Raw genomic sequence first — 27,392 nt, 5'->3', positions numbered from 1 at the left:
AGCTTAATATAACATCACTCCATGGCAACTGAGAACAATACAGAAAGTTGTGCAATGAACAGGATTCATACTCCTTATACCATCTACTCCTATGCAGTGTATCATAAGAGTTTGTATGACTGTACCATTTACTGTATATCTTACTGCTTATCACAATTCCCTTAATATTCACTTATTGATATAATCTATGTTTGATCTATGTTTTACCATTTATGTATTGACTGAAAGCATGAAATAAACAGCAAAGTTTGAATTTTGAAACACCCGTTTGAAGATGGTGTTGTTTCCAGTATGCGTTCAACTAGGCAAGGCCCTTACAATGACTCAGTGAGACATAAATATTTACACTCTGAAAAGTGTGAAAATGTTTGGCATACATCCTCTTTTTATGCCAGGAACCACCCAGAGCCCTCAACTCTCAGCCAGCATTTTTGTCACTTCTAGATACAAAAACCCATGTCTACTCTACAGATAAAAGATGGGTCCCCCAGATTATATTAAAACATACACATGAAAGAGTTCAAAGGAGTTTATAAGAACATGCAATGAACAGAAACATTTTTAAAGATTACAACATAGCAATCTCTAAAATACACTGTAGCAGTGAGATCAAAGGTGGTGAAATATTATGTGCAGGCAAGGCAATTCATAAGATACACACCACACTAAAATATATTTACAGGTGTGTCCGTTGCCCATGAATGGCTCAGGTAAAACTCCCTTACCAATGCCATACATGTGCTATACAACAGCAAGAAAATCAAATATTTCAGTCCTCAGTGCACTAGGTGGTGCTAATGAGGAAGCTACATGCCATAACATATTATAGTCAAAGTATAAATAACTATACATGTAGTAGGTACTCTACAAATTTATTTTAACAAACATGCTACAAAATATGAATGTATCAAGCTGACTTCAGTCTTGTGTAATTCAAAAATGAATGGGCAACCCATGTGCTGTGCAAACTAGAAAAATCACCTGGGGCATAGCAGGCAAAGTGGTACATAGTACAAATAAGCATGCCTTCATGACCCTAGCAATCCTGTCATATAATGTCTGGGAGATGATCTGTGTAAATTACCCTCTTTAAAATGCTTCCCTAATGAGATTTAAATCCAGGTGACAACTTTTATGTTTTAATTAGCTCGGCAAGGGCCCCTAATAATTACTTTTTGCATGTTAAAAGATATAAACAAGGTAAAAAGATTTAAATAATGTTCATCTATATGTCTGTGGAAGTCACTTCCCATTCTGCATTAATCTGTGGACAACATGTGACAGCATCAGCAGCAGGGTAGTGTTAAAATGGCTTGATTCAGGCATTAGTTCTGAGTAGTCAGTAAATTATATATATATATATAAAATAATTTAAAAAAATAGTTTTGCTGATAATAAGTAAAGCAAAAGAAAGAGATTGTGGGAGAACTGGGACATTCCCGCGAAACGGAACCAAAAGGGCGGTGATAAGCTGAAACGGGATGCCGTGTTATGCCGAACGGGTCGCGACTGGCTGAAGAGGGCCGCAAAATGGCACGGCGGTATGCTGAAGGGGTCCGCAATATGCAGAAAAGGACAGCGACAACACCCCCCTCCCCCCTTTATTCCTGCGTCCCGATGAAAAAACAATTAACCGTTCATGAAAGCTTGCGGTTAACTGAATGTTAAAAACAGTAACCGTGCACATCCCTACTAAAAATCTTCATTTCAGTTCAACAGATGAAAGAAAGTCATACTCATCTGGGATGGCATAAGGAAATTCTTAGTCATCGGAAGTCCATCAGGCAAAATTTCGGATTTTTACGGATTCCCATTGAAATGACTGTACTGTTTTTCGCCCAATGAATTTTGCTGAACAAAGGTAAATGTGACCAGACTCCAGTCTGTCTCTCTCCAATGTAGATTCTCTCACTATCCCTGTGTGCAGGGGTAACCCATACATTACATAGAGCACACTGATTAAAAGCTTCAGTTTGTTAACTAGCATAAACAAAAAGCTGCACCTCTATTGAAAAAATCTGTCAGATGGTAATTTGTCTCCGAATACTTGCATGCATGCTTCTTGTTTACGTTACTGTGGTTATCACTGTCCACCATTTTATATGCTTTTCACTCCTAAAACAGAGTGTACGTGACTATGAACATAATCATAACAGAATTGAGGTTGGGCAGGAAATCATAACAATGTAAATTAATGAAGTGAACATTAACCCCAAAGTGCTAACCCCAAAGTTTTTGATTAATGGTGGTACAGAACTTTAGTTGAACTTCTTCAAATAAGATCGAGCACTCTCACAAATCTGTAAAAATTTAATTCAAAAAATGCCAGCATGTGCCAAGAAAAGGGCAGAGATTTTCTTAAACCTTAAATATATGGGGTGGCCAGACTCAGACAGTGGTCATCAGTTTGAGAGAGCCTGAGCGAAAACGCATTATCTTCTTTTTGAGCGCATGTGAGGCTTTAATCTTGACCACAGCATTGGAGGGGTTCTGTGAGGAGGAGGGAGGAGGCAAACGAGGGGGCAACTGCTGTGGCCAGACCAGCCCTCCACTCTCATCTGAGTCACTAGACACCGAACTCGTCCCTGGGGAGAAAGTCTCGCTCAGACTGGAGTCTGAACCATTAGTTGGTGCAATACCTGCCTCCAACTCCTTCCCAACCCTCTGGTCCTTCTCCCTGAACTGAACACAGGTGTGTTTGAGGCTGTGAACAGGTAAATGGTTGTGTCTGAGCTCACGAGCCTCCTCTCTGGATATTCCCTCATCCTCCTCTTGACTGAGATCTGCTGAGGAGCACCAGAGGCGCTGACTGGATGGGTTAAATTCGTCACTACGGTGACTGCCCATGTCCCGCCCCACTGTAAAGTATTTGTGCTCAGGTTGGGCGGCCCATCCTTGAGAGAGGCCACTGTCCTCTGACCTAGAGCGGCTGGTTGTCCTGGCGTGTTTGTGTCCTGTGGATGTCCACCTATCTTCAGAACCCCTTCTGACTAGGGACTGAAGAAGAGTCCACTCTTGAGAAGCGAGGGGCTGGTGTTGCTCACGAGACTCTGGAGTTGCTGACATAGATGTGCAGGTATGATTGCAGCAAGTGTGAATATAATGTGGCTTTGTGGTGTTTAACATTGTGGGGTTGTGTTCAAGGTAACCACGTTGTTGCCAAGGTGAGTCAATCTCATCATTGCTGGTGGAGACTTCTGCAACTCCATATTGATCCATTTCTAAGGAGGATTCTTGCTGCTCGCTGCTCATGTAAGTTGGTCCAATTTGGACATTAGGAAGATTTCTGAAATATCCCTCTTCCTCTGAATGAGCTGCCCAATTCAGCCATTCTGGCTGATCAAGTGGAAGGTCTGGACAGTTAGGGTAACTGGTTTGGTATGTGTGTAAGTGCTGCCACCGATTGGGATCAGAGTCCTGTTCTGGTGTAGATCTGAGGTGTCGACGCTGCAGGAGACCCAGGATATATGCCTCCACACGCATGGCCTGCTGGATGTCTTCTGCTGTTGGGCCGTCATCTATCTTTTCTGTAGGGTCTGCCTCAGCATCAGTAGTGAGGCTAATCTCAAGCGTAAGGCTTTCATTACCTTCAGCCATTTGCCCTTCTTCCACCATCTGATCTGTAGTCCACTGAGGGCTTTCTTCGTCCTCCTCTTCCTCCTCTATTCCCTCAGCAATTCCCTCTAGAGGGGGGTATGGGACAGAAAATGAGCGGGGAAGGTTGGTATGTACTGGGGGCTCCATATGAGCCTCCCAGTCTAGCATGTAGTCATCTGTCAACAAATGGAGGGAAATAACTCTTATTAGGAACATATTAGAGAAATACATTTAATTCTTATTATTGCTCAAAACATATAAGTTTCATTGTATGCCTATACAAACTGTAATTTTTTTCACCCGCCTTTGGTTTTTTGAAAACCCTCTAACCCTAAGAATAAGCAATAGTAATGCTTGCCTTAGCAATAATTCATAAAAATAATTCATAGTATTGAGAGAGAAAGAATGAATGCACTGATAGTGTATAAACAGGTGCTGGGTGTGATGTATGATTACAGGACACACTCACCCATTGATCTGGGCCTGTTACAGGAGACAGCAAGGTTTGGTGTCAAACAGGTACGCAGTGGAGGAGACAGACTATCACTTTGGTCATAAAGCCCTTAGGGAAGTTAAGTTGAATTTTTTTAAAAGGTTATTTTCAAATAGTTTAACCTTCATTCTATCATTCATATGGATGTATAGTATGCTTTGCTGGCTAATTGCTGGTTATGGATGTGTGCAATTACAATGTACCTTTGCATGTCAACACACATCCTAACACAAACACCAGCTCTTGACAAAACTAGGGATGCACAATAGATACCATTAGATCAATCTTTTTTATTTTTTTCAATAAATTAGTCTGATTAGGCTCATACTGGAACCAGATAATAAGTGGGGTACTATTTTCAAATTCAGATACAGGTTACACATGTTTATGCCAGGTGACAAAAGTACTGAACAGCTATCCATCATATTTACTTTGCATTTGAATGATTCATTTGAATGATGAAGCATGTAAATCCTATATCAGAGCTTTAGGCCAGAAATATACTTCACACAAATATATGTATGCAGATTCAAGTGCTTGGCCAACAAATGGCCAACACCAGTTTGGTTGAACATGCTTAGCATAAGTTCTTGTCTTACTGTGGTGGTAACAAACCTCAAGAGGGTGAAACAGTTACCTTCAAATCTCTGTACCATTAAATTGGATGCGTTATTATTTCAGGTAAGTTGCTATACATATATTGACTTTAACTTACTTGTGGCAACTTTGAGAATGCAAAGCGTACTTGGGTTGTGTTATGAATTGCATTCAGACACATTTTGGAACACAACAACACACAAAATCGAGCTTGCATATCTAAAAGTGTGTGTTCAAGTACTACTCACGTACAGTATGTTTTGGCTTTTAGTATGAATGCTGTTATTAAAAAAAAAAAAAAAAAAAGGCAAAACAAATACATTGTTACATATATACGTATATTTGAAATACTGGCCTTCATATTAGTTAAAACAATTATCAGCTATCAGTATAGGCCAAGATTTCTTAATTAAAGGGATAGTTCACCAAAAATGAAAATTCTCTCATCATTTACTCACCCTCATACCATCCCAGATGTGTATGATTTTCTTTCTTCTGCAGAACAGAAATTATTATTTTTAGAAGAATATTTCAGCTCTGTAGGTCCATACAACGCAAGTGAATGGGTGCAAAAATGTATACGCTCCAAAAAGCACATAAAGGCATCATAGAAGTAATCCATACAACACCAGTGTTTTAATCCATATCTTCAGAAGTGATATGATAGGTGTGGGTGAGAAACAGATCAATATTTAAGTCCTTTTTTGCTAGAAATTTTTCTCCCTGCCCAGTAGGTGGCGATATGCATGAAGAATGTGAATCACCAGAAACACAAGTAGAAGAATGTGAAAATGAAAGTTAAAGTGAAGATTGACTGAGCAGGGAGGAGAATTTATAGTAAAAAAAAAAAAAACGTACTTAAATATTGATCTGTTTCTCACCCACACCTATCATATCGCTTCTGAAGATACTGATTTAACCAATGGAGTCTTATGGATTGCTTTTATGTAGATGTATGTGATTTTTAGAGCTTCAAAATATTGGCACCCATTCACTTGCATTGTATGGACCAAAAGAGCTGAGAAATGTTTAAAAAAATTAGGGATGTGCACGGATACTTGACATTTGGTTAACCACTCGACGCACCACTATTTGAATACCAAAATCACAATTTGGTTATTCTACAGGTGCAATAGAGGTCTTCAACCCAAACAGAAATCGACAAGTTCTGGCAAACTGTCGGTTTTGGGTCAGTTTTTCAAGTACATGGCGAGTTAGGGGCTAATAATAATAATAAGTTGAATTTATATAGTGCCTTTCCAGAGCTCAAAGACACTTTACAATAGTAACACAATAATACACAAACAAAGAACAGTCACAAAAACACAGTTCAGACAGCACAGACATTGAGAGTGAATACATAACACATTAAGATAAATAACACTGAGAAAACAAAAAAGTTTTACGTTGAGATTTAAACTCAGAGATAGAAGAGATGCTGTGAAGAGTCAGGGGGAGTGAATTCCATATATTGGGTACTATTACGCTGAATGACCTGCCACCAAAGTAGAGAGGCGAGATCTAGGGACAGAAAGGAGTCCGGATCCAGAAGACCCAAGCGAACGGATCGGGTTGTAGGGGAGAAGCAATTTACTAAGATAGTGAGGTGCCAGACCATGAAGTGATTTAAATGTAAGCAGGATTAGTTTATATTTGATGCGAAACAAAACTGGTAACCAGTGAAGTTCAAACAGGAATGGAGTAATATGAGCTGAGCGCTTGGTATGTGTAAGAATTCTAGCAGCAGAATTTTGAATATATTGCAACCTAGCAATAGAGTTAGCAGGTAAACCAATGAAGAGGGCATTGTAATAGTCAAGACGTGAGGATATAAATGCATGAACCAGTGTTTCAGCGTTTCTGAGACTGATAAAGGGACGAAGGCGAGCAATGCGGCGAAGGTGAAAGAATTTTTAAATACAGATTTAATATGAGCTTCAAAAGCGAGGGATGGATCAAAGATGATACCTACATTTTTTACAGTATTGGATGGTTTAATGAAAGTGCCATCAATATCACAACCAAAGTCATAAGGAATTTTTTTCGTAAGTGTTGGTGTTCCAATAATAATGATCTCAATTTTATCCAAGTTCAGTTTTAGGAAGTTGGAGTTAAGCCATTTTTTAATTTCATTTACACATGTTGATAGTCTGGAGAGTGGGAGCAGATCTACAAGCTGTACATATTTGAATGTCATCAGCATAACAGTGGTAACTGAAACCGTGGCGGCGAATGAGTTGACCCAAAGGCAGTATATATATAATGAATAGTAGAGGTCCAAGAACAGATCCCTGAGGGACACCTAATTTCAGGGAAATTTTGCATTGAAATGTAAAACTGTCTATCCGTGAGGTATGAACAAAGCCAGGAGAGAGCAGCACCGGTGACAACAACATCCGAGAGGCGGGAGAGAAGTAATTAATGGCAAACAGTATCAAAAGCAGAACTAAGATCAAGTAATAGAAGAATGGAGAGAGAACCAGTCACCAGTGAGTAGTAGGTCTTTGACAACCCTTAGAAGGGCGGTTTCAGTACTGTGAAGTGGGCGAAAGCCAGACTGAAAGGGGTCAAAAAGATAATTTTGAACAAGGAAAGATTGTAACTGGGAGGCAACAACTCTTTCCAGTAATTTTTAAATGAATGGTAAGTTAGAGATAGGGCGAAAATTAGAAAGAACAGTAGGGTCCAAGTTAGGTTAAGTACTGGAGTTACTGCCGCAGTTTTAAGTGGTAAAGGGAGAGAAGCAGAAGCTGTTTATGAAATGTGAGATAGGTGCGGAGATGACAGAATGACAGAGTTTGAGGAGGGATGTGGGAGCAGGATCAAGTCGGCAAAATGAAGAATTGGACTTCAGTATTAAGTCACTGATAGAGGAGGGGTTTGTAGGAGTAAAACTAGACTAATATTGACAAGAGTGGTCTGGCATAAAACTAAAATCTGAAGCCTCATCTATAAAGCACTGGAGAATAGCATTCAGCTTTTCCTGAACATAATTCTTTTCTGTGCGTCTGCGCTGTTTTTCTATGTATTGTTAACACACGCTTGACAGGCATCTTTGACTGTTGTGCTGAATCTCACTGTTTTCTCTTTCAGTATCTCGCACAGGATCACCACAAGTAAAGTTCAAAAGTAATGTTTTTTTATAATCATATCATGAAACACCTGCGTTGTTTCAACAGTTTGTGTGACTGTTACACCATTAAACATAATTCCAGATTTTTTTCACCAAGGAAAGTTTCAGCGCTTTATAAACAGCAAGACCTTCCTTTTGCTCTAATGTGTATATTTACATACAATAGTTAGACAAGTTCAATGCCATTTGATTTTAAACCATTTAAAAATCAAAGCACCCTGAAGAGGCTATTTAACCGCAGTGTAACTCCACGCACAGGACAATACTTGCGTTCGCTCCATCAAAGAAATGTGAACCTGCCCGGGCAGAGCGCATACTACATGCAATGACAATTTCATTATTGTTTAAGTTTAATGTGAGATTTTATCATTTTAAGATCTACATATTTTGCTACTTAGGCTCATAGCTCACTGTGCATTTTATTTGCTGCTATTTTGAGTGTTTGAGGAAATTCCATCACAATAAACCTTTATTCCTGCATCCCGATGAAAAACAATTAACCGTTCGTGAAAGCTCACGGTTAACTGAATGTTAAAGTAACCTGGCACATCCCTACTAAAAATCCTCATTTGAGTTCAGCAGATGAAAGAAAGTCATACACATCTGGGATGGCATGAAGGTGAGTAAATGAAGAGAGAATTTTCATTTTTTGGTGAACTATCCAATTAAGTGCAGAAATTCTGTGCATAGTAATAACTATCCAGAAATGTGCAATTTTTCATAAAAACTACAGTGAATAAATTATTCATGGAGTCCTGGTGTACCTGAGCTGGATGTACTGGGACTGTCCAAATCCTCCTCTGTATTCTGCTCACATGTGAGTCCTCTATCTACCCTTAACTCGCTGAGCTGCTGTTGCAGTGCCAGCATTAGCAGACTGGGGGCGCCCTGGAGCCGTTTCTGCAGGGTTACACAACATGACGACAGTGAACTCTGGGGTCAATTTAAAACTGTTGTGGAGACCAATCACAAGAGTACAAACACAAGTAAAAGCATCAACATAACTCATTAACTTAAATGCTATAAGAATGTGAGGTGAGTCTTTTGGCCATTAAGAGTACAGAAAATACAATGTAACAGTTCTGGTGTCTGGTGGTGAGACAGCAACATTTCTGCCATGCAGGCATATTCAGATATGAGTAGGACAGTGCTGAAATTACAGTAACTCATATAAGAGAAAAGTACATTACAAGAGTGCACTATGTAACACATTAATACCACTATCCTAGATTGCCCTAATTTAACATCATTCATATTTTAAATGGTCATAAAGGCTATCAGTGTCATTACAGTCCTACAAAGTGGTTTCCTGTACTGTATAAATTAAGGTAAATGCATATAATGTGTCATGCATTTGAATTCATAAGTGACTATCATACAGTAAGTGAGTGTTTGGGTGTTACTGTAACTTAACAGGGATCATGTGAGATGGATAAAATAGACAGCATCAAGCATGAAGTATATGTGTGTGTGTGTGTGTTGTTGGAACATGTCACTGATGTGTGGTGTGTGTTCTTGCGCACCACTGGCAGCAGTTATATAAGTAAGCAAATGCAGCAAACCTGGAACATCAATGATTTACTGAAGACAGGAAGATACTGTGGAGTATGCTTTCCTTTAAACCAGTGGTTCTCAACTGGTTTTACTTCAGGACCCACATTTTACTTTGGACATAAAGTAGCGACTTAATGCAGTACCAAAATTGTTTATCGTAAAGAAAAAGTCACCAAAAACAAACAAACAAACAAAAAAAGCTTGTCGTTATACCTGTAGTTAGATTTTTGGTTTCTAATTCTGTCTTGAATTTTGATGGTTTCATGCTTTTGGGAGCAAATAATTCACCAAACAAAACATTGTGGTCTACATGTTTGTCCTTATTGCAAATGAAGCCATATCTAATGCAATCTGGGTCATTTACTTTTATAACTTTGCATAGTTTTGTTTATGGTTTCCGAGGATGAGGGGATGTCGAGCAACTGGCCCATGTTGACATCTACCTAATTTGGATAGCTTCTACCACGAAACACATGAATTTGCACCAAATTCTACAGAATTTGATTGGACTTGCAGCTTTTGACGTCAGCAACAAAAGATATGAAAAGCGTTTTCTAATCAATTTAAAATGTCGATAAGCCTATTTATTTAGCTGTTTTAACTACGCTAAATTATATAATTAGTTGCATTTTCTATTTGTATTAAGCGTTGTCCCCCCTTCTGTCCAAAGCCAGACTGGAACAGATTTGCAACCCAAATGAACACACTACACAATCATAAAAACAAGCTTTAACTCCTGTTTTGTTGTCTCAAAATTTGTCCTGTATGCATCTCTGTATGTTCCACACCTGCCCAGGGCAGAATTGGGTAAAATTATTATTATTTTTAGATGTTGTTATGTTATGCTGGTCTATGACGCAAAGGTGGTTTGACTTGGGGCATTCTTTTAACCACTTTGTCTATTTAGAGTTCAGTTTCTTTCTCCTCTCTTTATTTTCCATAATAAAGGGTATAATAATGGCAAAACCAAAGTTTGGATGTAGAAATCCAAGACACATCTGAGTAACAGACTGGATGAGACAATTCTATATTTGGTGATAAAACAAACATGTTAATGATTTTCATATTTAATAATCAACATAATTCTTCAGTGGTTTTTCTTTTTTGGTTGAGACAGTAAGGTGATGCAAAAGGTTAAGATCTGTTTTGAATAATTTTGATTTATATAAAATGTTGTATCCTCTTTTAGTATTTTTTTCCCCTTTACATTGTCCCCTTTTTGTTCTATTAAGGGTTCCTACACACTCTGACTGTGTGTTTGATGGATAGGAATGAATGAGATCAGAATAGTAAGATCATTGAATAGGAGGTTGAATGTTTGGTCTGGTAAAATCGGTCTATGCTTTCTGAATGTCCGAACTGCCCCCGGTGGTTGACGCTGGAACTACGGTCGCACATACGCGCATCAATACTGAGAGCAAAATTGCATTCTTTCACTTACAGTACTTATTTGATTGAATAAAAATTTGAAAGAAAACAGCACATCTGATTTTAACCCACCTAACCCTAACCGTAACCCTGAACCAAACCATAACCACTAACATTACGGAGAACAAAACTGTGTTATTTCACTCACTTTACTACAATTGTAGTATCTCATTAGCCAGAGATCAAAAGGGAAGTAAAGTCAAAGGCACAGTATGGGCCATTTTTGGGGCATGAACAACTGCCGCCTGTTGATGCTTGTCTGGAATTCCGCACATTGGGTTTGACTTTAGGTGGAAAAACATTAGGAACTAACAAGCTGATATCATGTGTGATCAGGTGTCCTAAAAGCCAAACATACTTCTGTTTTCCGCATGCCAGTACATCTTGCACACGGCACACTTGGCATCAGCACAGTACCTGCAGACTGTCTGCACGCAAAGTGGTCGTAGTGCACATGAGTTGGAATAAGGGCTGAGCGATATATCTCAATATTTTTCAGCCTATTGATGATATTCAACATATATCTCAATATCAATAATGATGTATTTGCTCTAAAATGGCTCAAAAGTGTTTTTTGTTTGTTTTTTTTTAATCAGAGGAACCATCACTTCATCCAAACAGCCACTGTAGCCGAGCAGTTTCAATATTTTAAAGAGATTAAATTAAAATATAATAATTAGGTTTTCATTAACCCTTGTATTGTCCTTAGAAGACAAAAATGTCCGCGTCACAAAACTGCCATAATAATATTATATACTAATATTATTTTCCACTTTCAATTAGTTTTTAACCATCAGTCCTTATCATAACTACCAAATATTAATTCATTTTCAAGATTTTAACCCTTTAAATGCCAGTTTGTTTATATAATGTTACTGTTGTGTTTTATGGGGGAAAAAAAACACAAAAAAATAATTATTTTCCATATACTAAATGTTAAGGGGACATTTTTTGTTTGGATTATCACAGTCTGGGATATGTCAATGATTAGCAACAACACTGATTTTGATGCATTATTATTTTTTTGTGCAGTGCCAAAACACACACACACACACACACACACACACACACACACACACTCAGTACCTTAGAGGACAAAAATGTCAGTGTCAAAAAACTGCCATAAAATTATTATATATGAATATTATTTTCCACTTTCACTGACTTCCTGATCACAACTACCAAATATTCATTCATTTTCAGGATTTTAACCCTTTAAATGCCAGTTTGTTGCCATAATGCCATATGCCACTGTTGTTTTTTTACACACAGACACACACACACACACATTTCTCAATACACACATAAAAAAGACACACTCTGACAGCCATACCAATACAACGACACAATTTTAGCTCCATCATTTATTCAATTGGCCTGCAGTGCTCTAATACAGCAAACAAAAAATAGGAAAAAATCATGTATTTGCTCCATAGGCTAAACATAAGAAAAATGGCACCATCTGGTGGAAAATATTTAAAAATGTAATTTTGAAGCAAGGGCTCCGGAATGAAAGCATAATATCATAGAATTCATAATGTTATGCTTTAATGGCACTGGGATGAAATATTGCAATTTTTGCAAATATTGTTTTAATGGGTTTCAATGGGGACATTTTTGTCCTTAAGGTTCTGAGTGTAACTATTTTGTGTACACAGTGTATTATAGATGTATTATAGGAACTGGAAATATCAAAATTCCCCCATAAATACACACCTTTGGCTAAATTTATGCCATTGGCATTAACACAGCCAAAATGATCGAAAAATGAAAAAGACAAAAATGTCCCTAAGGTTGCACAAGGTTTAAATAAGAACAAGGAAGAATGAAGTTCAATCATTTCCATTGATATGTGCTTTATATTTATATTTCATATACAATGATACATAGTAGCTTAATAAAAAGCATTATTTACCTTCAAATATTTTTACTAATAAATTTTTTTGAATGAACAAGGTGTGCATAATGCAAAATTATTACTGTGGGACACATCAGGTTTATTATTATAATATAATGCAGAATTATCATTATTATTCTGATTATTAGGTTTGCTTTATACAAAAGTAATATATTTCTGTCCTGTTTACTTCACTTCCACCTGGGGCTTTTATTTTAACACCAAAAGTGCTGTTGTATTTACTTCAACTTCACAAGGAGCTTTTATTTCGACACAGTAAAGGCAATGGGTGCATTCCTTTCTGAAGGGCTTATCCCTTTGCCCTAATCCTTTCGAAGGGTTTACCCTCCAGAGTGAGAGCTTCGGAGGGTTGAAGGGGTAGGGCTAAAAAATATCAGTCATTCGGAATGCACTTCAGCGTCATATGCAAGCCAAATCTATGCAGCCGCTGCCATTGCACAAAGGCTGACACTAATGACCATCACCTGCACCTAATCAGAAATGTTTATACATGATTTTGCCTTACTATTTACTATTTTCAGAATGCGAACCGAAACTAAGTGCTTTAAAGACTTTATAAAGAAATTTAAGCTTCATGTTTAAATGTTTTATTTATTTAAACAATATTAACCCCCCAATAAATATAATAATAATAATAATAATTAACCTGTATACAAATGTACAGTATATGTTCAATTATTAATTAAATAAAATGCCACTGTGTATATTTATTTGATTTCAAAATAACACAAGCATTAGCCAGTTTCATACAGAAGGCAAGGAATTTAAATGTTTTTAAAAGTTCATTAAACTAAAAACCTTTATAAATCACAGACTTTTTGTTTATGGAAACAGAGTAACCTGCAGATTTATGATGTATGGTCCAGTTCCAGCCCGCTTGGCAGTGAAGTGTCCATCATTTAAACCCTACGGAAACTCAACTTTTGAAGTGCCCTGCAAAGCAGCTATTTATGAGCCCTTCGGTTTGGAATGACCCTTCAACATGCCGACCACAATCGTTCCCCCTTTGAAGTACCCTTCGGAGGTGGATTTATCCCGTTTGGAACGCAGGGATTGTGTATTTGACAGTTTACATTGTACCCGCAGTGGTAGACACGATCACTCAGGCTAGGGCCCCCTCTACGAGGCGCCTGTATGCCTTTAAGTGGCATCTGTTCACTAAGTGGTGTTCTTCCTGACGGGAAGACCCCCAGAGATGCGCAGTCGGATCGATGCTTTCCTTCCTGCAGGAGAGGTTGGAAGGGCGGCTGTCCCCTTCCACCTTGAAGGTGTAAGTTGCTTAGCAGCACACCAAGACACAGTGGACGTTAAGTCCTTAGGGAAGCACGACCTGATCATCAGGTTCCTGAGAGGCGCCAGGAGGCTGAACCCCTCCAGACCGCGCCTCGTTCCTGCATGGGACCTCTCTGTAGTTCTTCAGGGTCTACAGAGAGCCCCCTTTGAGCCTTTGCAGTCAGCTGAGCTTAAGGCACTCTCCTTTAAGACTGCCCTCCTGATTGCGCTCACTTCCATCAAGAGGGTAGGAGAACTGCAAACGTTCTCTGTCAGCGAATGTGACGGATTTTCCACTTAAATATCCCCCCCCTTCTCTGGGCGAGGTGTGGTCTCCACGGTGTACTCACCTTGGGAGGGACATCCCCCGACTACACCTGGTCGGCCCAGTCGGATATTCCCCCTTTTTTTAGGTAGTGGAAAAAAAGAAGGGGAAAAGAGGCCACGACTGGGCTAGACTGTCTCTATCTTTTGGGTAGTCGACTTGTCCCCAAAGGGCCGTTCGACACTCATAACTATGTTGGGGGAGGTTATGTGTCGGCCTGGTGCGCTGGCTATGAGGAACACTGTTGTCTGCCCGTCACACACCGCCAGTTCATGTAACACAGTTCAGCCAGTTGCGGCGTTTTGTATAGGGACCCCTAGTGTCACTACATCGACACAACGTCGAGTGAGCGACAGATAGGGAACGTCCTGGTTACTTGCATAACCTCTGTTCCCTGATGGAGGGAACGAGACGTTGTGTCCCTCCTGCCACAACGCTGAACTACCCGCTGAAATGGCCGGACCTTGTCTCGGCTCCTCAGCATAAAACCTGAATGAGTGGTTGCATACCAGCTCCTTTTATACCCGTATGTCCGGGGGAGTGGCATGCAAATACCACTCGCCAATTTTCATTGCCTTTTATCAAAGACCAGAAGGTGTCTTGGGCTCCCAAGAGTGACCCCTAGTGTCACTACATCGACACAACGTCTCATTCCCTCCATCAGGGAACGGAGGTTACGCAAGTATCCAGGACGTTTGGCCTTAAGGGTGCATTTTGTGCAATAAATGTGTCTGTACTAATTAGACTTCTGCCTAAAAATTTATTTTGGCACCTCCTATTGATTGACACAAGAGCAGAAGTAGACAGAAAATCAAGGAGAGAGAGAGGAACTGGATGGTAACACAACCCACGCCGGACTCAAACCCAAGTCTCCAATGAGCAGCTCAGATCAAAAGATTGAAGCAGTCACACTGACAGCAAGGCCACCTCTCCAACTTCAGTGTTCACAAGAATTTTGCAATTGTTTTTAGAATTAGAATCGTATTGCCCATATGAAACCATGACAATATGGTGGAGAAAGAGAGAGAGAGAGAGAGAGAGAGAGAGAGAGAGAGAGAGAGAGAGAGAGAGAGAGAGAGAGAGGAGGAGGAGGGAGGAGGCAGATAAAGAATCAGAAATCAATGTAATCAATTTTAGGTCTGCCTGATTTGAATGCTCAAACAACATTATTACTAAACAAAGTCAAAATAAGATAACACTCCACTAAAAATATAATCCAATTTTATGGAGATTATTAGACTTCATTGAAAGCAAAAATATTTCCATTTAGTCAAATCCATTTAGTAGTTTGTAGCCTGAACAGTGAAAAAAAACAAAAAACAAAAAACAGAAACAAAAAGAAATCTGACTTGACAAATTTTTGTAAATGCCTTTCAATCTAAATAGTCAGACTTGATTTCGTTTTATCAAATAAGTGTATAATAATATTTTTTTAGTTACTCTCCTCTGTCTCTTGGTTTTGTGTTGGTGCTTAAGTCATTGCTGTGGCAACCAATGTATATATATATATCAGATTTAAATTGGCTGCATCCGAAACCAGGAAAATGTTGCCTTCGGAGGCTATATATGGAGGAAGGAAGGGATCACATCCTGTCTACTGAGATACCTTCATCTGATCGATTTTTGAAGGCAGCATAAATGTATCCTTCGCAACCTCAATCCTGTTGAGCCTTGCGACTTCCCACAATCCTGTGTGCGCAGTTCCATAGCAGTTGAGCTGAAGAAAAAAAAAATTGCCGGTCGAAGAGGCAGGTGATAGCCAATTTGTGTATAAGTGTACGTTTTTTCCAACTTTTGATTCCATTTCTAGATAGAAATTAGTATTTTATTTGTGAAATATACATTTGGTTATCACCAAAACTCTCCTGATTTTGTTCTAGATTAATAGTCCATTGTGGTTTGGTTGGACTGATTGAAGCAGACGCATTATCTTTAGTGGACATCAGATGGCAATAATCAGTTGCTGGTATCCTAGCAACGATGTGACATTATGCTGCCTCAGTAGCCTGTTCAAAACCAGTTTCTGAAGATACCATCATACACAAACACTGTCTGTTGAGTCATTGACTGATAGGGCAGCGAGGCAACAATCAAATCAAATCAAAATCAAATCAAATCACTTTATTGTCACACAGCCATATACACAAGTGCAATGGTGTGTGAAATTCTTGGGTGCAGTTCCAATCAACATAGCAGTCGTGACAGTGATGAGACATATACCAATTTTCAATAACATCAAATTAACACAACACAATTTAAACATCTGTTATACACATAATTACACTCAACAATATACAAATAATAACATACACTGTACAGTATACAATACGCTGTTTTTGTTTTTTTTTACTATATAGATACACATTATTCAATAAAAATTAAAAATTAAAATATATATATAAAAAAAATATATATATATATATATATATATATATAGAATGTACAGTATTGTACTGTATTGACATTCAGGCTGTCGGTTGATAGTCAGTTGTTAAGAGAGACATAATATAATAATAATAATATAATTTATGACAGTCCGGTGTGAGATACAAGAGTAAGGGTAATAAAGTGCAGTGCTGATGTATATTGCTCATGAGAGATCAAGAGTTAAGAAGTCTGATTGCTTGGGGGAAGAAGCTATCATGGAGTCGGCTGGTGCGGGTCCTGATGCTGCGATACCGCCTACCTGATGGTAGCAGTGAGAACAGCCCATGGCTCGGGTGGCTGGAGTCTCTGATGATCCTCCGAGCTTTTTTCACACACCGCCTTGTATATATTTCCTGGAGGGAGGGAAGCTCATCTCCGATGATGTGTTTGGCAGTTCGCACCACCCTTTGCAGGGCGTTGCGGTTGTGGGGCGGTGCTATTGCCGTACCAGGCGGAGATACAGCCAGTCAGGATGCTCTCCACAGTGCAGGTGTAGAACCGTGTGAGGATGTGGCGGTTCATTCCAAACTTCCTCAGCCGTCTCAGGAAGAAGAGGCGCTGATGAGCCTTCTTCACAACGACTTCAGTGTGGACGGACCATGTGAGTTCCTCAGTGATGTGGACACCCAGGAACTTGAAGCTGCTGACTCTCTCCACTGGTGCTCCATTGATGGTGATGGGACTCTCTGTAGGCTGTTTCATCATTGTCAGTGATCAGACCTACCACCGTCGTGTCATCAGCAAACTTAATGATGGCATTGGAGCTATGTGTTGCCACACAGTCATGTGTGTACAAGGAATACAGTAGTGGGCTGAGAACACAGCCCTGTGGGGCTCCAGTGTTGAGGATCAGTGATGAGGAGATGTTGCTGCCTATTCTAACCACCTGGCGTCTGTTGACAGGAAGTCCAGGATCCAGCTGCACAGCGAGCTGTTTAAGCCCAGAGCCCGGAGTTTCTCATCTAGCTTGGAGGGCACTATGGTGTTGAATGCTGAGCTGTAGTCTACAAACAGCATTCTCACATAAGTGTTCTTTTTTTCCAGGTGGGAGAGAGCAGTGTGTATTGTGGATGCAATGGCAACATCAGTGGAGCAGTTGTTGCGGTAAGCAAACTGCAGCGAGTCAAGATTGAGTGGCAAGACAGAGCAGATGTAATCTCTGATTAGTCTCTCAAAGCATTTGCTGATGATGGGGGTCAGAGCAACCATGACGCCAGTCATTTAAACAAGTTATTTTTGATTGTTTTGGAACAGGCACAATGGTGGATGTTTTAAAGCATGTGGGGACTACAGACAAAGAGAGGGAAAGGTTGAAAATGTCTGTAAAAACACCAGCCAGCTGGTTCGCGCACGCTCTGATGACGCGGCCCGGAATGCCGTCTGGGCCCGCGGCTTTGCGGATATTCACCCGTCGGAAGGATCGGGTTACATCTGCTACAGAGACGGAGAGTGAACTAAACTCTGTAGCTTCAGCCGCGAGAGCTCTCTCCGCGAGGGCGGTGTTATTTCCCTCGAAACGAGCATAAAAAGTATTTAGCTCATCTGGTAGAGAGGCGGCGGTGTTCATGGCGGAGTTTTTATTCCCTTTAAAGTCCGTGATGATGTTAATTCCCTGCCACATGCTTCTAGAGTTGGTGGTGTTAAACTGTCCTTCAATCTTGCTCCTGTACTGGCGTTTTGCTGTTTTGATAGTTTTTCGGAGGGCATAACTGGCTTGTTTTTGCTCCTCCGCGTTCCCGGAATTAAAAGCGGAGGTCCGCACATTAAGTGCCGCGCGAACATCGCTATTGATCCACGGCTTCTGATTCGGATAGATTCGTACAGTTCTGGTCGGAATCACTTCCTCTACGCACGTTCTGATGAAACACATTACGCTATCAGCGTAAAGCTCGATGTCGTCATCAGAGGCGGACCGGAACATCTCCCAGTCCGCGTGATCAAAACAGTCTTGTAGCATAGAATCTGATTGGTCCGACCAGCACTGGATCGTTCTGAGGGTGGGTGCTTCCTGTTTCAATTTCTGCCTGTAAGCGGGCAGAAGCAGAATGGAAGACTGGTCCGATTTGCCAAATGGTGGGCGGGGGAGGGATTTGTAGCCATCCCGGAACGGAGAGTAGCAATGATCCAAAACCCGGTCCCCTCGTGTGTTGAAACTAATGTGCTGGTGATATTTTGGTGCGACTGATTTTAAACTGGCTTTATTAAAGTCCCCGGTCACAATGAACGCGGCCTCAGGGTGCGCGGTTTCTTGCTCACTTATACTCCCATACAGTTCCTTGAGTGCCCAGTCTGTGTCGGCTTGTGGGGGGATGTACACAGCTGTGATAATGACCGCTGTGAATTCCCTCGGTAGCCAGAATGGTCGACACAGAAGCATAAGAAATTCCAGATCAGGAGAACAGAAAGACTTGATGGAATGTACGTTCCTCTGATCACACCAGGATTTGTTGATCATAAAACATACACAACCACCTCTGCTTTTACCTGAGAGGTCTTTCGCTCTGTCCGCTCGGTGCATGGAGAACCCCGTGGGTTCAATGGCTGAGTCTGGAATCTCCGCAGACATCCAAGTTTCTGTTAGGCAGATAATGCAGCAGTCCCTCGTCTCTCGTTGGAAAGAGATCCGCGCTTTCAGCTCGCAGAGCTTGTTATCCAGAGACTGAACATTTGCCAGTAGAATAGTGGGTAGCGGGGGTCGATTTGCACTGCGTCTTACTCTGATGAGAACGCCGGCTCTGTTTCCCCTTTTCCTCCTGCGTTTCCACGGCCGTGCTGCCCAGACAAAGGGCTCTGCTTGCGTGTTTGTAAACAGCGGGTCGGCATTGAGGAATGTGAAGTCCGGTTTTTGGTGTGAGATCGCTGAACCAATGTCCAAAAGTGTTTGTCTGTCGTAGACAATAAGGCAGACAACATCCAAGACAAAAAACATAAGAATTGTAAACAAAACAAACAAAACATTGCTATGTTGTGTCGGAGCTCGCAACATAGCAGCCATACTCGGCACCAACAAGACAGCTACCTTTAGTTTCGAACGCAGCCATTGCCAGAACTAGGGATGTAAATGATTAATCGATAATTGATTAATCTTCGTTAATACTTTGATCGATTAAGCTTATAGATCGTCGTTTAATTAATTTCAGGACAAATGCGTTCAGTAATCATGTCAGCAGATGTTGATAATGCTGTCTATCCACAGTTTTCCTAAGCAATCTCTGGGTGGCGCCATTATGGTTCTAATTGCTTGTTTTCTATTTCTGGTCTCGAGACGCAATAGCAAAACGAGCAATCCAGATGGAGAAAAACAACCATTTAAGTTTTCTTAAGAGTAAAAATTAATTTCAGCCTCAACTTGATTGGTGTTGGCTGTCATAACAACTCAAAGTAGTTAATGATGTCAACGTACTAACCTAGGACCATCTACACACTCAGGTGCGGCACTGTCAATAAAAAATATATAAATAAATAAAAAATAAAAAACAGTCATCTGGACTGTGTGAAGTATCGGCACAATACCACGTTTTGTTTTTTTTTAACAAATGTAATACTTTAAACATCACATTACCCGCTGGTGCGAGTGCGACAGGAGTCGCGTGGTGGAACACTTTCGCGTTTAGTCTCCTGCACATAGAAGACGCACAGATGAAGATGAAGCAGGCTCAATGTAATCAGTGTTGGAGCGTTTCTCTATAAATGAACAATTTTTTCTGTATACACCATGATAGTATGTTAAAGTACAACATGAAAACAAGCACAGTTGTTTCTTGTATACAAGTTATTACTAACAGTAATTAAATAATACCCAAATTCATACTAAACGTAGTCTAAATGTATTAAAATACATCGAACTAAGAATATTTTAAGAGGAAAATGCCAATACTTTAATTTCTTAAGTGTAATAATTTTAATTATTTTTATAGTGTAGGTTACATGCACATATTATTTGGAATCCTCCACGTGCGTTTTGTGGTATTAACGTTAACGATTAATCAATTAATTGATCGTTAATTTCTACGACGATCGATTATGAAGATGTCTGAAAACTGACATCCCTAGTCAGAACATATGGATCTGGTTTCATTACTGAAAAAAATGACAGTGCGGAGAGTCAGTTGTTTGAAAAAACAAATTTATAAAACAAGTCAAATTCATGTGTCGAAGCCTCAGACATGATATCATCTATTCTCAGTGAAGCCCATGACTCAACCTCGTCTGGTGTTCCCTTGTGGATCTTTGACTCTGTTTCACCATTAATCTTCATACAATGTCTTAAGACAACATGACGGATCACCTAGTTTGGTGTCTCACCCTCAAAGTATCACACATGTGCACGCAGAAGGCAGCGGTCTATTTGATTATCACAGAAACAGACAGGACCTGAGGGAGATCAGGCTGCATGTGTACTCTCATTATCCGGCTGCTGTGCACGACTTGCCTTTAATGAGCCAAAATGTGACACAATCAGACCCCCCCCCCAAAACAAAAAACACACCCTACCCCCTTTTTCAGCATACACTGACACATCTTCCAAACAGTCCCAAAGCAGAAACTACATCACTAAACTGCACTAATAACTGAAGCGTGTACATTCACACAGGTACACACACATATAGCACGCAGCTATACAGCTTTGGCCTTGAGGGTTTATGTATAGTATGTTTGCCCAGATGTGCAAACTAGCTACTGTAATACACATTGTCCTAAATACTGTTCTCAACTGCACTGTCAGCACAAAAGCTGAACTTACAAATGGATATGTGGCACGTCTAACTGATTTAAAGCTCAGGTATTAACATGAATTTTTTGGTATGTAAGGATTTTCCCCAGTTACACTGCTAATTATATAATTAGAGGATGAACGTGTAATTACATGGTACCCACAGGGTTGTGTGAACACTATGCGCACACTTCCTCCTTTGTAGTTGCTTGAGGAGATAATATCTGATTGCCTCTCTGGGATAGGGTAATGACTGTGGTCGAATCAGTCAAAGGGTTTCTGATAATTATTTATAGATAATATCGATAGATAGATAGATAGATAGATAGATCCTCGCCAATGGATCTTAAAAGGGCTTAACAAATGAGGTTCTGGCAGATTGAATAATGTTTTCCGTTGACCGCTGAAGCAGAGCGCACAAGCTGCTGACAGCTCATTTGGGTGATGTGTCTCGAGCTCTCCCGCACACTCCTGTCCCGCAAGCGTCTGGCTTATTAGTATTCTGCTCCACGCGCCTTTTGTCTGATCCATCTATGGGGGAGAAACTCTAGGGAAAGAAAGACTGCTGCTTATTTGATTTCTCTCACCACCTTTTCACAGGCCCTTTATTGAAAACTGAGTTAGAGTGAGTGAGGCCCTAACCCATGAGGCAGTGATACTGATGGACAGGTAATGAAACGACAGGAGGGAGTATGAGCTCTCTTAGTGTAACCCTAGGATGCACATGTAGCTTCACCCCCCTTAAATGCATATGGGGGTCAAAAAAGACCCAGGTGAAATCTAAATGCTTTATAAATCTACTTATTTTTTTAAAGGAAAATTAACTCTGATGAAAATTTTAGTAGTAATTTACATTTATAAATAGATGAAATATATTTTAGTACATTGAAAATGGAGTAGGCTTTTTGGGTGATGGTGTAAAGAAGCTTACAATAGAAATATGAGCAATTTCCATGTTTGGTGGTAAAATATGAAATGTCTCAACAACTCTACTCACACATGTACAATGGAAAAAAAAAGATCAACTTGTAAATTGACAACCTTATGTAATCTATATTGCCAAATGATATAATAATTCTATGTTCCTCTATGTAGCTACTATTTTTGTTGTATGGAGTGGTGAGGCGTACTAAAAAAAGAAGTCGCAAGGCTCAAAAAAGTGGTGCAGGAGATATTACCATTGAGTCCTTGCTGTGAACTAGGCATCTAATGTCAGGTTGCTCCATGAGGACTGTCCCTGTAATGGGACAGTCTAAATGACAACTTTATACTTGCATACTTCACATATATACTGTATTAACGTAAACATGGTATTTAACATATATTTACTTACATAACAAATGGAAACTAAGAACAATCAATGTATTACAAAAAATAATACCAGTGATAAATGCACTGAATCCTATATGAAACACATTGGTTAAACATGACCCACATATGCATTCTATGGGAATTGATGTACATTCTCTTATAATTAAAAAAATATTCAACTAAATGTTAAAAAAGAAGTCACTGATAGAAGACATAAATTGAGGAATACCAGAGTGGCAGATCAAAAGACTACTTCATGTAAAAATGATGTCCTAAAAACTAGATGCTGGGGCATTTTTGACTTAAGCGTTCTAGGCTTAAAATAAGAAGATTACTTGAATAAACATCACGCTTCCGCAACTATGTAAACAGAAAAGGCATGTTTTCATTAATGATCGACCAGTATGGTTTTTTAATGGCCAATGCCGATATCCAGAGAGCAGGGTGACCAATAGGTTGATACAATGCAGATATATCACACAATTTAAAATAGTAAATAACATAAATATAAAATTGCTAAAAAAAATTATGAACTCTTCTTTATCACTATATTTACCCATTTTCACAACTTTGTAAGAATCTAAAAAAATAATATTTTATTTTAAATGGTAGATAACAGTTATTTCTGATTTCTGTTTAGTCATCAAATTGTAGTCATTTATTTGCACATGAAGAAATTGTTAATATATTAGGAAGAAGGAAATAACAGTGCACACAGTAGTCCAGCAACCATGGATAGCATGTCCACATTAGCAATCGCATTTTCTAAAAAAATACAGAATTAAACCAATTGTACATACAGTGCATAGTGAATAAGACATTTACTTATAGCACACGTGAAGCAATTTTACTTTGAAGATGCACTCACACGCTCGTGCGGATTCAGCGTGAGCAGGAATCTCCTGACAGTTTAAACGGCCTGGATCGCCTGCTTGAAATGTCATGGACTGACTGTTATGATTTGTGAATGAGAGGAACTTTTGATCCTGATCCTGAAGTTTTTGATTCTTGCTGATAGAATACACGCTTCAGAGGATTATATTAGATGAATGCCAGTTACAGGGAACAGCAGAGGAGAGCCTGTTAGAATAGGTGCTTCAGTGGAAGATTTATGAGCATTCCACAGGATGCTGGATCTGCTGAAGTTGTGTGAGGTTGGTTTATTACATCCGTTTAAACGAGATATGCGCATATTTGCAGACGGTATATGATATTAGTTTTATTGATATTTGCCTTTTTATCATTAGACAAGACAGTTAAAAGTTACAAGGAACTGTTGAGGAGAGAGAGGGAGAATGAAACAGGCGAGCACTTTAACATTATGAGCTCAAATGCATCTGCTGCGGCTCTGGTATGCGGACCATTTAAATGACACTGTGTTGCAATGCACACTGGTCTATTATTGTAGTAACACGGTGGCATGTAACAACAAAACGAACTGCGACTGATCGTTTACATGTCTCAGTCGACTCACATACAAGCAGGCATCCTCAGCTCCCTCAAGAAACAAATCGGCCAAAGGGGAAAATTTATCGGCAGATGCCGATAATTAAAAAAAAAATCAGAATATCGGCCGATTTATCGGTGTCAGCGATATATCGGTCAACCGCTAGATTTGCTAACATAAGTGTACATCTAAATGATCTGTATTCAAACCAATTATATTTAATATCATACTACTGAATCAACCTGACTATACTGAATTACACCACTTAAAGTACAATTTAAGGCTCAGATCAGATAGACAGAGCTCTCTATTAGGTAACAACAGCACAACAGGGTTTTAAAATGAAAATAAATTAAATAAAATAGCCACACTTCCAAATGTTCATCATCAACGAAATGCACGACTAACAAAAACCAATAGGCTAATATAATATAATATAATATAAATATTTATAGTAAAATATATAAAAAATGAAAATATTTAAGCCATAATAACAACAGCTATCTCTAACACGAAGAAAAATAAAAAAGTATCATAGGTACTGGACATTAGGTAAAAAAGTATTAATCTTTACACATTCCTTGGTATAAAGCATATATTAGTAAATCCATGCGAAAGGAACAATGGATAGTTAAACGAATGGAGGCCCCGCCCCCTTTTCCATGTGCACATCAATCACAGCTGTCAAAACGCGCCACTTACACTCGCTGTAAATCGATTACCACTGTTAATGGCATCATTGTGTTGTTAAAAACCGCAATGAAACATAGCAGTTTTCAAGTGTAAACTTGGTAACACACAAGATATATTTTTAAACAAGTCTCTTGTTGTTTGTACACTTGACAACACTTTTATACACTTGAATGGCTTCTCGTAATTGCTCGACTGACTGTGTGCATCTGTAGCTGGTTTTTGGGAGTTTTTTTTCTCCCTCACTTTCCGTACATACACAACTCCATGTAGTGATACTTAACTGTCTAAAGCGAATTCCAAAAGGACTTTATTCACATATTTGTACCCACCAGCTGTCGTCTTAGAGTCAGCTGCTCGTGCTCTCTGCTGCTGCGGGCCGGACAGACATCACCCCACGCCATGCATCCAGGCACTGTATCCCCGAGCGACAAGGCGCCCAGGACTAGACTCTCCTGCCGCTGCTTTAACATTTCCAGCTCACACAGCCATGCCAAACTGGCCTCGAGACGCTCTTTATTCCTACTGCGCTCTCCATCCATCTTCAGAGGAATCGAGAGGAGTCAAATGAGTCTTACCAACAGAACAAAAGCAATCAATCTTTCAGTATGTTGCGCCTGCAGTTTGTATCTTCTTCTATAACTGTGGATTTTTACCACAAAAATGTGACAAATGCCTATTTAGTGTGTGTGTTCTCCTAACACGAGCTTATGTTCCTCATTTCGCTGCGTTCGCACAATGTTTGGGCATCGATCGTAGTTTTGAATCTTTTCCTCACGCCCCTTACATTGCTGTACATTGAGGTGTTCCATGCTCATTAGAATATTCCGCTCTGTCCACTGTGATTGGTTGAAATCTCTCAGTCACCGCTTTCCTAGGGAACATTGCCCGCCCACACCCGGACAACTCACACTCCTATTGGTTAGTCTCTTACGGCTTCATTTGCATGCAGACCATCGACTGGGTTTCATGCGCGCGACCGTCAAACTCTACCGCTAAATGAATGGATGAATGAATGGACGCTGAGATTATTAATTTGTCAAATGCTAATTATCCAGTGTTACTGACTACCAGGTCAGACGACAGGGAAATGCGTGTGTGGATGAGAAAATGAGGCTAATTAATGAATACCTGGTAAATGTTTCCGGCTTGACACAGACTTTAGTCCTTTTGCGGACATTTGATGTGTGCGTGTAGGCGTTATATAGGCCTAGCCTATTTCCACGAAGGTTATTTTTGAAATTATTATTTTAAAATACTTTTTATTTGTAGGAATATGTACATAATTATATTTGATAAGAAAATAGTAGCTAATAGGCGTACTTGTAGCCTACTTAATAAACTACTGGATAAATCTGTAAAGATTTACAATATTTTTATTTAGTATTTTTATTTTTACTATATAAATATATATAATACGTTTTTTTTTTATCCAATCTAATACAAATATTTTTTCTCGCAATGTCAACAATACAGAGCAATCTTTAACTATTGTAAAACCCAAAAGTTTGAAAGGGATAGTTCACGCAAAAATGAAAATTCTCTCACAATTTACTCACCCTCATGTCATACCAGATGTGTATGCCTTTCTGTCTTCTGCTGAACACAAACGAAGAATTTTAGAAGAATATCTCAGCTCCATTGGTCCATACAATGCAAGTAAATTGTGACCAGAACTTTGAAGTTTCAAAAAGCAGATAAAGGTAGCATAAAAGTAATCTATACGACTCCAGTGATTTAATCCATGTCTTCGGAAGCAATATGATAGGTGTGAGTGAGAAACAGATCAATATTTAAAGTTGAAGTATGTAATTTCTGCAACAATAGGGCCACTCAAAGGAAATACAAAAACAAACAATGTTTCTGAATATGCCCCTCGTCTGCTGTTGTTCAAGCTGTCAGACAGTCCCCTAACTCACACCACTGGTTGAGTAAGGTTGTTGGGGCGGGTCTAAGTGGGGCGCTCAAAACAAACGCAGGAATTGTATGGTGCCACAGAGACACAGTGTTTACAGTTTTTGAGAAAATTAACCTATGCATGCTTACTTATAGTTGTATCTGCATGTTAAACTGGGATAGAAGAAAGTATTTTTATACTGAAAAACTTACATCAGTTTTAAGTCCTTTTTTTACTATAAATTCTCCTCCCTGCCCAGTAGGTGGTGATATGCATGAAGAATGTGAATCACCAAAAACCAAAGAAGAATGTGAAAGTGGAGATTTATAGTGTAAAAAAAAAAAAAAAAAGCGAGACTTAAATATTGATCTGTTTCGCACCCACACTTATATCACTTCAGAAGACATTGATTTAACCACTGGAGTCATATGGACTACTTTTATGCTGCCTTAATGTGCTTTATGGACCCTTTTTTAATTTGCATTGAATGGACCTACAGCTGAGCTATTTTTCTAAAAAATCTTAATTTGTGTTCAACAGAAGAAAGAAAGTCATTCACATATGGGATGGCATGAGGGTGAGTAAATGA

At 39.4% G+C, this 27,392-nt stretch overlaps 1 protein-coding gene across 1 annotated transcript; it reads right to left on the bottom strand.

Moving 5' to 3' along the window:
- Nucleotides 1-530: 530 nt before the first annotated feature.
- On the bottom strand, nt 531-25,647 carry LOC127416594 (dapper 1-like). The gene is made up of 4 exons (XM_051656021.1): nt 25,239-25,647; nt 8,585-8,720; nt 4,067-4,159; nt 531-3,773 (listed from the first exon to the last, which is right to left on the bottom strand). The coding sequence occupies exons 1-4, from the start codon at nt 25,446-25,448 to the stop codon at nt 2,389-2,391; spliced, it is 1,824 nt and encodes a 607-aa protein (XP_051511981.1). The 5' UTR covers nt 25,449-25,647; the 3' UTR covers nt 531-2,388.
- Between the last annotated feature and the right edge of the window lie 1,745 nt (nt 25,648-27,392).

Source organism: Myxocyprinus asiaticus, chromosome 26, assembly GCF_019703515.2.
Source record: "Myxocyprinus asiaticus isolate MX2 ecotype Aquarium Trade chromosome 26, UBuf_Myxa_2, whole genome shotgun sequence".
NCBI lineage: Eukaryota > Metazoa > Chordata > Actinopteri > Cypriniformes > Catostomidae > Myxocyprinus > Myxocyprinus asiaticus.
This window is presented reverse-complemented; position numbering and strand designations above follow the sequence as displayed.